This window comes from Planococcus citri, chromosome 5 (assembly GCF_950023065.1).
Source record: "Planococcus citri chromosome 5, ihPlaCitr1.1, whole genome shotgun sequence".
NCBI lineage: Eukaryota > Metazoa > Arthropoda > Insecta > Hemiptera > Pseudococcidae > Planococcus > Planococcus citri.
The window spans coordinates 64,568,702-64,581,830 of NC_088681.1; the positions used below are offsets into that span (position 1 = coordinate 64,568,702).

Below are 13,129 nucleotides of genomic sequence, written 5' to 3' on the forward strand. Positions count from 1 at the left end.
GAATTTTTCCGACATATTTGCAATCGACGTTCTGCATTATTGTTGAATTTTTCACATCCTACGCCATGGTAATTTGACTGTTCGATTCTAGGTTTGAATCGAAGTTGCGAGCTGATTCAAGTACCAGAAATGGCTGATGAAAAAGCTTCCAACGAGTATGGTATTATTATGCATCCGATTCCAGTTTCGTTGAAGGAACTATCCGTGATCGCTGTTGGGCTGGAATTGTGGCGTTCTGAAATTAACGAATATCGCAAAAGCCAAACATCGAAGAGATTTCATGTTCCAGACAAAATAACATCTTTAAGAACCAAACTCCCTAAATTACCATCTGTGATTTATGATGTGATCGATGAATATGTCTCCAGACTTGGGAATTCAATAGCGTTATGGCATGTAGATCAAATTAGAACGGCAGCACGTTCTGGTAATTACAAATATTATCAAAGTTCTGTTTTTGAACACTTCGATGATTACGTTGGCGATTACTCGTACAATGGAACTGTGGATTTTGTAAAGACAGCCGAACGTATGATGCATTATGATAGTTTTGATGACGTTTGGAAATTCGTCGTAGCTTGTAGGTATTTTTTGGAAGATCACGTTAGACGAATATGGCCATCAGTAAAAGAAAAAATGGACCTGAGGAGCATTGATTTCTGTAAGAATCCACTGTTGTACTTCTGGTTTTGTCATCTTAGTAATCAGTTGAATAAGATACCAATTGAACCGTATGACACTGTTGACGAAAAGATGCTTAAAGAGTGTATTCACATGTCTGGTAACTCATTGGCAATTAATTATTTCTGGAATGGTGTACCATACGAAGACAAAATGCGAATAGCTATGGACCTTTTTCGACGGAATACAGAGTGTTTCGTGAGATGTATCTTACCAAACTTAAATAATCAACAACTGGAAAAATTAGTTAATGAGAAGGGTACTGCCTTGATACAAGCTCTGCTGGAAGATCGTTTTCGCGATGAAACGTTCATCTTTCGAACTTTGATGTGCATAAAAAATCTGATGAATGGTAGCACTTTCTCTAATCTTGTTTTGAATATGTTGAGAATTGAAGCTGGGTACTTGTCGCTCAATGGTCATAAAAAAATTGAGAATTGGTTGCACGTGGGTTGCATAATATGGAACAGTGCGCCGCATAATTTGAAGAGATCTGCGATTATAGATATTTCGTCCGATTTGGAAGCAATCATATGCCGAGATGATGATATTATTCGTACTACCTCTTCCGAGTTCCTGTTGTCAATTATTCCATATTTTACTTCGGAAGAAAAGCAGTCGTTTTGGCTTAGTTGCTGGATGAATTTGATACTCAACAAGAATGCGCGCGATTTGCAACGAATAATGAAGATATGTCTTGAACACGAGGATGACATAATCAAGTTCAAGAAAAACTTTATCGTTGAAAGTAAAAATTTGCAGCTCCGTTGTGTCTCGTTATTGTCCTGCGCAAATTTCGACGAATTAGATGCTTTGGTGAATTTTAGTTGTCCTCGTAGTGCCGAAACTGCAAGACATTTGAAACAGCGATTATTGCAGTTGTGTTTTATCGGCGAGAGTTCTGATTTTCGCTATGCACATGTTGTTCATTGCGAAGAATTCGATTCGTTTATTATTGAAGCTTATGCCAGCATCGATCTCGCGAACGATTTTAAACATCAACTGGTATCATCTCCTAATAATTTAAGTGTTATGTCGAGCTGTGTTGGAATTCCACCGGTTTCATATAAAGCATTGAGGAAATTTATCGAAACATTTGTTTCATCGGAACAAATTTTGCAGCAGATAAAATCTTTCATTGTTGATCGCTTGAAGAAGGATGCTGTTCGTCGTAGCTCTACTATTATAGACGCTTATTCTAAACATTTCTTTGACCAGTTTTTGCTTTGGTGTCTTGGAAGTAACGAGCACGTTATCGAATTCGAGCAAAGTTATATTACACCCTGCATGGATGGTATGCAATGATGTCTTAAGCTACAGACATTTGTTAATGTAAAATGAGGAGATGAACAGTTTTATTTCATGGTTCCTTAGGATTCTTTTTTTCAGTTACCTCTTTAGTTTACCTTAATTTTTTTATCATTATTATTATCGATATGTTCTTATATTATGTTCCTGGTGTACGTCGTAACAAATAAGTATGAAAAATTGTCGAATTTACATTGTTGTTATTCAGCAAGTATAGATGATAATTATATTGAATGTATTACAATTAATTTGACTATGATACTGATCTTATTACATAGTGTCCCAAATATTCCATACTTTCCGTGAAAAATACACATTTACTGGCATTCAGATGTAGATTGAATTTTTGTAGCTCTTTCAGGACTTCGATAAGTGCAGCTCCACATTCTTCTAACATAGCTCCATACACAACAATGTCATTGAAATACCAGATAACATTACGTAGTTCCTTTAATATTTGATGAAGAAAATGATTGAATTCTGCTGGAGCTGTTTTGATTCCAAATAATAATCAATTTACTTTGAATGTACCGAATATGGTGTTGTGATTGTTTGAATTTCGCTGGATTCGTTATCTACCATGAGATGTGAATATGTTTTAAATAAATCCAAACGACAGAAATACTTCACACCACGTAGCTTGTGTAATATTTCTTTGATTTTGTTGATTGGAAAATGTGCATCTTTTAGGACTTTGTTTACACTGATTTTATAGTCCACACAAAGACGAACGCTTCCATCCGCTTTCAAAATAACAACTAGAGGTGAACACCAGTCACTCATTTCTGTTTTTGTGATAATACCAGCAGCTTCTAGATTGTTGAGTTCCTTTTCAACGAGTTCTGATAACGCATAGGGTAGGGGATGTTCTTTGTGATACACAGGTTTTTTTTTTATTGTTTGAATATCTGGATACAGATTTGGGCACACCCTCACCGCCTCAACATGCCACAAGGCTTTTATGAGGGGTGATACACAGTAGTGGTCTGTGCGGGTTGGGCAAGCCCGCGGGCTTACCCAACCCTGCCCGAGTACTCGGGCAAAAAGCCGGACCCGACCCGAAAGCCCGAAACAAGCCCGACCCGATAATAATTTTTAACACTTCCGATACATTTCGCTGCAACGTTGGCGTGATGCGACAAGATGGTTTTCCCAACAATAGGCATTGTGACGTGAACATGGTGCTACTCTTCTTTATTTACGAGTACTCACAGCACATGCGTTGAGTACCAGTTACGTACTGAAACCGGAGCCCAAGAAAGCCTGACAAGCCCGGCCCAACCTGACCCGACTTTTATCGGGCTCGGCCCGCGGGCTTTCGGACAGGCCCATGCAGACCACTAATACACAGGTTTGGCACCTTCTAGGAGCTGATGATGCACTTTGTAGTCAGGAACGCAGCCAACTTTGCTTTTGAACAAGTCTTTAAATTGATCTACAATATTGTTCGAACTGACGTTATTGATCGAATCGGGAGTAATATTGAGAGAATTTTTCTCATCAATTTCTTCAAGTTTGATTTTCAGACCTCGGATCCAATTTCTTCCTAACACAGGTGCATACTGGTATGGTACAACGTAGATATCCTCTTGCATCGTATTTCCATTATAGGATGCTGTAATAAAACTGCAAACACTCCTTAATTGATGACTTTTTTTCTTCCAAAATTGCTAGTGGCTGGTAGAAGGGACATAGGTGTCTGAAAAAATTTATGAATATTCGAATGAGTGCCTTTGATAAATGACACGTTCGAATATATGAGGTTTGATTATTCGAATAACTAGTATGTACTTATTATTCTTCGAAATAAAATATTTTGAGTGATTGAACTAGATTGGTTGAACTTTTTTGAATTGGAGATAAATATTCATCTCATATTTTTAACGTCCTATGATTTTTTAGGTTAAAGGCGTTTTATTAACGTTAATAAAAAGGTGAAACATTTTTTTTTAATGGATTATAACATAAGTTTTTTTTTTAGTGATTTCGAAATCGATCAAATACCTAAGAACGTAATATTTTAATGTAAAATTTCACTTCACTCCCCTCTCTCTCTCTTTTGAAAATCACAGATTGTTCCAAAAATGCCCTGTAAAGTGTCCTGCTTTACGGAGGGGTACGTTTTCAAAAAATGAATATCCGAAAACATTCAGCGTGCTTGACAAATGACGCGTCAGTCTTCATTTTCAATTTTTTCTTTCTTTGACTTTGTTTGTTTGTATCAAGAAAAACAATAATCGTCTATGTTAAGAATTTCTGATTCTCAGTATTACGATAACTTATAACTTGATATCTTATGTCTCGTAAAAAAAATTTGAACTAGAAAACAAAATACTAGACAAATTTAAACGTTTGATAGAAGAAATTGTGGGGAAGGGGGGGGATTAGTGCCTTTTTTCAATGTGGTAGAAGGTTGAAGCCGAAGTTAATATGTACAAGATTTATTATAAAAATATAATTTGAGTTGATTTCGTAAAGATACGTTTTGCATGTGTACTGAATCAGTAAATGAATGGTTGAATTTGAAATTTACATTGAAAGGGTTGTAGAAGTTCTGGAAGTCAAAATTTTGATTTTTCAAAAATCACTGAAGAATATTTTTCAAAAAAAGGAAAAAAAAGATTAAATAGAACATTTTGGAGACAATTTTGATTTAAAAAAAAAAAAATTATAATTACATACCCTAGTAGGAATTTTTTTCGAATGTTCCAATGAAGAGGATTGGGAGGTTGAGTAAAAATGTATTCGACAAAACGATTTTTTTGCATTTTTGTTGAACATAGTAGATCCAATTGCTTCGTATTCTTCGCCTCATATGTACCGTGAATCAAACGTAATCTCCTTAAGAAAAAAAGTACGATCCGAGTTTTTTTAAATTGTTGATGGAATTTTTCTGACATCTTTGCAGTCAACAATCTCGCTTACTTCTGCATGGCTGAATTTCTCAAATCCTACGTCATGGTAATTTGACTATTCGATTCTAGGTTCGAATCAAAGTCGAGCTGATTCAAGAACCAGAAATGGCTGGAAAAACTTCCAAAGTGTATGATATTATGCATCCGACTCCAGTTTCATTGCAGGAACTATCTGTGATCGCTGTTAGCCTGGAACTGTGGCGTTCTGAAATTGATGAATATCGCAAAAGCCAATCATTGGAGAGATTTCGTGCTTCAGACAATATAGCCTCATTAAGAGGTAAACTCCCTGAATTACCATCCGTGATTTATGATATGATCGTGAAATATGTCTCCAGACTTGGGAAATCAATGGGGGATTGGCTTAAGGAGCATTCCAGAACTGTATCCGATTTTGATAGACATTATCAAAGTTGTGTTTTGGAATATTTCGATGATTTCATTGCCGATTACGACGGAAATATTGATTTTGTAAGGACAGCCGAACGTATGATGCATTGTGATAGTTTCCATGATGTATTGAAATTCATCGTAGCTTGCAGATATTATTTGGAAGACCACGTAAGACGAATATGGCCATCAGTACAGCAGAAGATGGACTTGAAAAGTATTTCTTTTCGTACGAATCCGCTGTTGTATTACTGGATTTGTAATCTTAGTAATCAGTTGAATAAAATATCCAGGAGCCGGTATGATACGGTTGACGAAGATATGCTTGTAGAGTGTGCTGCCAAGGGTCATAACTTATCAGCAATAAATCATTTTTGGAGTCGTGTGCCATACGAAAATCAAATGCAAGCAGCTGAGCACGTTTTTCGATGGAATATCGAAGGATTCGTGAGGTGCATCTTACTGAAGCTGGATGATCAACAATTGGTAAAATTTTTCAATGAGTACGGTCGCAGTCGTTACTTGGTGGGAGTTCTGCTGGAAAATCATTCTCATGATGAAAGGTTCATCTCTCGTACTTTGATGTGTATAAAAAACGCAATGAATGGTAGCACTTTCTCTAATGTTGTTTCGTACATTTTGGAAATTATGGCTCGGTTCTTTTTGTCCAGTGATCAACAACAACTTGAGGCTTGGTCGCATGTGGGTTGCATAATATGGAATAGTGCGCCGCATAATTTAAAGAGATCAGCAATTACAAAAATTTCGTCCGATTTGGAATCACTCATTTGCCGAGATGATGATGGTATTCGTGCTATCCCTCCCGAGTTCCTGTTGTCAATTCTCACATATTTTACTTTGGAAGAAACGCAGTCGTTTTGGCGTAGATGCTGGAAGAATTTGATACTGAACAAAAATGTGCGTAATTTGCAACGAATAATGAAGATATGTTTCGAACACGAGGATGACATAATCAAGTTCAAGGAAAACTTTATCACCGAATGTGAAAATTTGCAGCTCCGTTGTGTCTCATTATTGTTCTGCGCAAATTTCGACGAATTAGATGCTTTGGTGAATTTTAGTTGTCCTCGTAGTGCCGAAACTGCGAAACATTTGAAACAGCGATTATTGCAGTTGTGTTTTATTGGCGAGAGGTCTGATTTTCGCGATGCACATGTTGTTCATTGCGAAGAATTCGATTCGTTTATTAATAACGCTTATGAGAGCATCGATCTCGCGAACGATTTTAAACATCAACTGGTATCATCTCCTAATAATTCAAGTGTTGTATCGAGCTGTGTTGGAACACCATCCGTTAGTTACGAAGCATTGAGGAAATTTATTGAAACATTTGTTTCAACGGAACAAATTTTACTGCAGTTGAAATCCTGCATCATTGATCGCTTGAAGAAAAATGCTATTCGTCGTAGCTCTGCCATTAAAGACGCTTATTCTAAACCCTTTTTTGACCAGTTTTTGCTTTGGTGCCTCGGAAGTAACGATCAAGTTATGGAATTCGAGCGAACTTATATTACACCCTGCATCGATGATATTCCATGATTTCTTAGGCTACAGGCATTTGTTAACGTAAAATGAGAAGGTGAACACTGAACAGTCAGTTTTTTTTAATGGTTCTTTAGGATTCTTTTTTCCAGTCACCTGTTGAGTTTACCCTACTTCTTTTTATCGTTGTAAATTATGCATTAGTTCTTACTACGTTCCTAGTGTGCGTCGTAACAAATACGTATGAAAATCGTCGAATTTACATTGTATTTATTCAGCAAATATAGATGATAATTTTGTGAAAAATCCTGACGCGATGGCATTTTTTCATCATTTTTTTTATAGTGATCACAGCGAATAATTCAAGAAAAATCATCCACCAAAGTTGAATTTCAAACCTACGTTATTTTAAAGAAAGGTCGTCTAGTCTTCTAAAAGTCATCAAACCGTAATCTTTGATCATTTTTTTCAACTTTGTATGTAAAAACCTTGAAAAAAAATTATCATAAAAATTGTTCCAGTAATCGTTTTTTGTCACGAAAATGTCATTATTATCACTTATCAGTGATTTTATTTCTCCCTCTTTCCAACGAGTAGAAATTTTTCGAAGAAAACCGAGTGGAACATTCAGAAATCGTTACCAAGAACAGCTGAATTTCATTATGTAATTTCAGAATTTATGTTTGTTCTTTATCCAGTTTTTATGAAGAAAAAAAAACTAGTTTTGATGAATTGGCGAGTTTCAAGATTTATCAGTTTTGAAAAAATTTTTGTAAATAAGAGAAAAAAGTAAAAATTTGGAAATTGTGCATTTGATTTTACCTTCATCGTGATTTTCGCCAACTTTTTCAAAAATCTCTCCAAAATTAGTGCTAGACTAGAGGCGCACGGAGATCAGAGAAGACTTGGAAGTAAGCGACGGGAAGAAAGAATCTGCATGTATCGGTTCGACTCATTTCAATTGTCATAGTACAATTTTCAACACTGGCTGAAAAAATTCCTGAAATAGCCAAAAAATTCGTGTTGAGTATTTCTAACTTGGACATCTTGGTCACGTAAAACAATTTTTTTGAACTTGAAAAAAATACATGAATAATTTCACTATTTGGCGGGAAAAATGGGAAAAAATTAGTACCTTTTTGAAAATTCTGGTCTGAAAGCAAGACTTCTGAGTGAAAAGATTGTTTCAAATGCTCGGTTGCATTTTTACTTTTTCAATAATCCCTGCAGAATATTTTCCGAAAAAGGAAAAGAAAGGCGATCGAATCAGGGTATCCACAAGCCTGGAAAACCTGGAAAAGTCAGGGAATTTGGTCGGTCTGGAATAGTCAAGGAAAAGTCAGGGAATTTCGTAATTTTCACGCAAAATCCCTGGAATTTTGAAAAAACCATCGATTGCAAATTTTGGATAAAGACCTGCGTGGTGAAAGAAAACATTATTTTTTACTTTTCGAGAAACAAATTTTCAATAGCTTTTGCCCTCGCTTCGGTCGGACTTGTTTTCTTTTCTTTTTCGGTGGCAAAATGAAAATTTCTAGATAATAAAAATCAAGTTTTAAAGCCAAAAATGAAGTCCTCACAAAAAAAAAACGATCGTTTGTATGCATCTCAAAATACAAATTTACAAGAGCTTTCGCCCTCGCTTGGGCCTGTTATGTTTTCTTTTTCAAAATCAGCTTCCTTAAAAAAGAACTACTAGTCCTCGCATTAAAACACCTCGTTTTTATGCCTCTCGAAATGCAAATTTTCAGAAACTTTCGCCCTCGTTTCACTCGAGCCTGTTCTTTTGTTTTCAAAAGTAACTTCCTTCAAAAAAAACATCAAAAATTTGAAAAACCAAAAAATAAACTCCTCTTATTGAAAAAAAACCCTCGTGTTTGGACATCTCGAAATTAAAATTTTCAAAAGCTGTCGCCAGCTTCGTTCGGGCCAATTTGTTTCTCGTTTTCAAATGAACAAATTTTACATTTTGAGGTCTCCAAAAATTGAAAAAAAAAAAAAAATCATAAGTCATGAATATTGTATTAATTGGCCAAAATTGATGATTTTTTACCACATCAATCCACAAATTTTCATTCTACATACCCCCTCTCAAAATCCTAAAAATAGCTTCTATTTTAAAAATGGACCCAACATGATATCTGTCCCTGGTCCGCATCAGCTCTGCTATTTTTCTTAGTCCTGTCAGTAAAAATTATTCTCCATTTTTAAAATTTTAGTTTTTCATTCAGCATTTCATTTTTTTTTTGTTTTTAATGAAAACAGTTGATTAAAGTACATATAGCGTTTTTTTTTATCCGAATAAGTATCCAGTTCGAAAAGAAACTTATGAAAAAAATTCCCTCTCCCTTCCCCCCCCCCCCAAAAAAAAAAAACCTTCTTCCTTGATTAAAGTATGGAATAAGTATAGAAAATTGGAGAACCTGGTCTGGAAATCTTGGAAAAGTCAAGGAAAATGAGTTGACAAAAATTGTGGACATCCTGTCGAATAGAACATATCAGAGACATGCAATACGTAAAGAGGACTTTTAGTTAGTAAGAGTATTTTTCAATTGTTTCATTGAAGAGAGTTGGTAGATCGAGTCAAAATTTGAGGAGCTTGGAATCAAAACTCACTTTTGACACCAAAAATCGATATGCGTTTTTTTGCGGATTCGGATACTTCTTCAATTTCTCTATCACCCTACAGAATCCATTTTTCGGAATTCGGCCCCAGTTCTTCACAATTTCGTGTTAAAAAGTGCCCTTGGAGTCAAAACTGGCAAAAGTGAGTTTTGACTCCAAGGTATAAAAAAAACTGTATTTTCAAGGTCGCATGGCAGTCTACAAAGCCAAAATGGCAAAATGATTCAATTGCAACTTCGGAAGCATTTTCTGATAGTGAAAATAGCAGAAATGGTAGTTTTGAATTTGGAAGTTATGCAACTGAGGAGGTAAAAAATTGGATGTACTGAGCGCTCAAAACTTTTAAAGCTCTCTGGAGGCGGAACAAAATACTCTACAGAAAAATGAAGTCGAGGAAAATTGTAGAGAATTAAATTTCCAATCGACGTAATGTCGTTAGTTTTTTTCTAGGGTGCTTAGTTTTCTATATATTTGCAAAAGAAAGTATAATTTTTGGAAAAATTCAGCGCTCAAAACTTTTAAAGCTGTCTGGAGACGGAACGAAGCATTCTACAGAAAAATTAAATCGAGGAAAACTGTAGAGAATTAAATTTCCAATCGACATAATGTCGTTAGTTTTTTTCTAGGAGGCTTATTTTTCGATATATTTGCAAAAGAAAGTAAAATTACCCCACCTTGGAATCAAGTTATTGTCGATTTTCTCGAAACTTTGTCCGATGGTAAAAGTGAGTTTTGATTCCAAGCTCCTCATTTATTTGAGAAAAAAAATCTTGGGCCCAACAAGTTCTCGCTTTTCCAGGAGAGCTAGGAAAAATGAAAAAACAGAAAAAAAATTAAATAAAGTTTACGGAAAAAATGTAAAATGAAATTTTTTCATAAATATGTGGAAAAAGGGCTGAACTTTAGTGGCAATTTTTTTCAAAAGTGCAATCCAAGTTTTTTCATTGTATAGGAAATTTTTCTAACATATTTGCAATCTACCTTCTCGCTTGTGTACAATCGCCATTAATATAACTATTCGATTCTAGGTTTTAATCGCAGTTGAGCTGCCTCAAGAACCAAGACATGGCTGAAGAAACTTCCAACGTGTATGATATTTTGCATCCGACTCCGCTTTCATTGCAAGAACTATCCGTGATCGCCGTTGGCCTGAAATTATGGCGTTCTGAAATCAATGAATATCGCAAAAGCCGCACAACGGAAAGTTTTATTGATTCTCTGTATTCCAATATAACCCCAATAATATCAAAACTTCCCAAATTACCACCCTTGATTTATGAAATGATCGTCGAATGTGTCACCAAACTTGGACGTTCAATACGGTCTTGGCTTTTAGTGTATTCCTCACCGGTATTCTACTACTTTATTAAACGTGATCGAAGTTGTGTTTTAGAATACTTTGATGATTTCGTTATCGATTACGACGGAACTATTGATCCTGTAAAGACTGCCGAACGTATGATGCATTGTGATAGTTTTGACGACTGCTTGAAATTCACGATAGCTTGTACGTATTTTTTGGAAGATCACGTAAGACGAATATGGCCATCAGTACGGCAAAAGATGGATTTGAGACGTATTCATTTCGATAGGAATCCGATGATGAACTACTGGATTCGTCTTCTTCGTAATCAGTTGAATAAGATACCAATTGATCCGTGTGACACGGTTGCCGAAAATATGCTTCTAGTGTGTATTTACATGCCTGGTAACTCATTGGCAATTAATTATTTCTGGAATGGTGTACCATACGAAGACGAAATGCGAATAGCTATCCTCGTTTTTCAAAGGAATACAGAGTGTTTTGTTAAGTCCATCTTACCAAAACTGGACGATCAACAAGTGGAAAAATTCATCAACGAGAAGGGTCAATCTGAATACCTGATGCGAGCTCTGCTGGAAGAACATTCTCATGACGAAAGGTTCATCTTTCAAACATTGATGTACGTAAAAAATGCGATGAATGGTAGCACTTTCTCTAATCTTGTTGTTATAATTTTGAGAATTGAAGCTGGGTTCTTTTCGCGCATTGTTCATGACCTGGATCATCAAAAGATTGAGAATTGGTTGCATGTAGGTTGCATTATATGGGACAGTGCGCCGCATCATTTGAAGAGATCAGCGATTACAGATATTTCGTCCGATTTGGAATTGATGATATGTCGAGAAGATGATAAGCCTCCGAGTATTACACGTACTACGAGTACCTCTTCCGAGTTCCTATTGTCCATTCTTTCAGATTTTACTTTGGAAGAAAGTCGGTCGTTTTGGCGTAACTGCTGGAAGAATTTGATGATAAACAAAAGTGCGCGCGATCTGCAACGAATAATGGAGATATGCTTGAAACACGAAGATGACATAATCAAGTTCAAAGAAAACGTTATCGCTGAAAGTGAAAGTTTGCAGCGCCGTTGTGGCTGGTTATTGTTGTGCGGAAATTACGACGAATTGGACGCTTTGGTCAATTTTAGTTATCCTCATAGTGCAGAAAGTGCGAAACATTTGAAACGGCGATTATTGCAGTCGAATTTTATTGGCGAGAACTCTGGTTTTTAATCTTCATATGTTGTTCGTTGCAAAAAATTAGACAAGTTTATTAATACCGCTTATGACAGCGTCGATCTCGCGAACGATTTTAAACATAAACTGGTGGTATATCCTAATAATCTGGCAGCTATGTTGGACTGTGTTCGATTTGCGGTATTTTCCTACAAAGCATTGAGGAAGTTTATTGAAACATTTGTTTCAACGGAACAATTTTTACAACAGATAAAATCCTCTATCATTGATCTTTTGAAGGAGGCTGCTATTCGTCGTAGAATTTCCACTTATCACGCTAATAACCCTGTCTTTGACTTTGACCAGTTTTTGCTTTGGTGCCTCGGAAGTAACGAGCAAGCTATGGAATTCAAGCAAATTATTATGACACGTATCCAACCAAAGATTTCGAATCGTAAAAGGAAAAGATGAGCAGTTTTTATTATGGTTCTTTAGAATTCTTTGTTTCAGTTATTTAGTTTACTCTACTTTTTTTATCATTATTATAGCTCGTAAGTTCTTAATACGTGCGTAACGTACATAATATACGTATGAAAATTCATTCATAAAGTATACATGACAATTACCTACATTATAATTAAGATTATGAATACCAGTCTATTATGTAAGTTGAAGTTTGTTAAAATTTTCATACAATAAAGTATCAAAAAAAAAAAGGAAAAGATAAAAAGACGTGGAATTTTTTTTTGAATTGTGGACCAGAAACGCAGACCTTGAAAGCTCTTCACTTGTAGATGACTAACGTGCCTCAAAATTTTATAAAAACTGCAAACACTCCTGAAGTGATGATTTTTTTCCAAAAATTGCCAATAACTAGAAGAGCATGGAAGGGATATATGTAGGTGTCCAAAAAACGAATGAATATTAGAAATAAGTGCCTTGACTGATGACACGTTACTTGCTATTTTCAATTGTTTAGGATTGAGATTATGTTGTGAATCTTTGCACCACGAGTATTAGAAATAAACAAGACAGTGGTTGAAAAGTCGACTGTATCGGTTTACCAGATCGTTGAAATCATCGAAGAGTCATCGTTTTGCACTGTAAGCCATCTACATAAATGTAATTCTTTCGGCCGAAAATTGAACGTATGTAATCAATACTGAATGTTGATTGGTCAGTGATTAAAAATGCAGAAAATTTTTGTA

At 35.6% G+C, this 13,129-nt stretch overlaps 1 protein-coding gene across 8 annotated transcripts in view; it reads left to right on the forward strand.

The window, feature by feature from the left end:
• LOC135847730 (uncharacterized) overlaps positions 1-13,129 on the forward strand; it is a 151,895-nt gene that overhangs the window by 101,060 nt on the left and 37,706 nt on the right. Inside the window, exon 6 of one of the 8 annotated variants that reach the window (XM_065367406.1) lies at positions 10,451-12,859. The exons of 5 other annotated variants lie outside the window; for them this stretch is intronic. In XM_065367406.1, coding sequence (XP_065223478.1) covers positions 10,488-11,978 — 1,491 coding nt within the window. In that variant the 5' untranslated portion in view covers positions 10,451-10,487 and the 3' untranslated portion in view covers positions 11,979-12,859. Of the gene's footprint in view, positions 1-91; positions 2,553-4,973; positions 7,523-10,450; positions 12,860-13,129 lie in introns of those variants that run through there. 2 more of the 8 variants (XM_065367404.1, XM_065367402.1) reach the window with 2 other exon arrangements.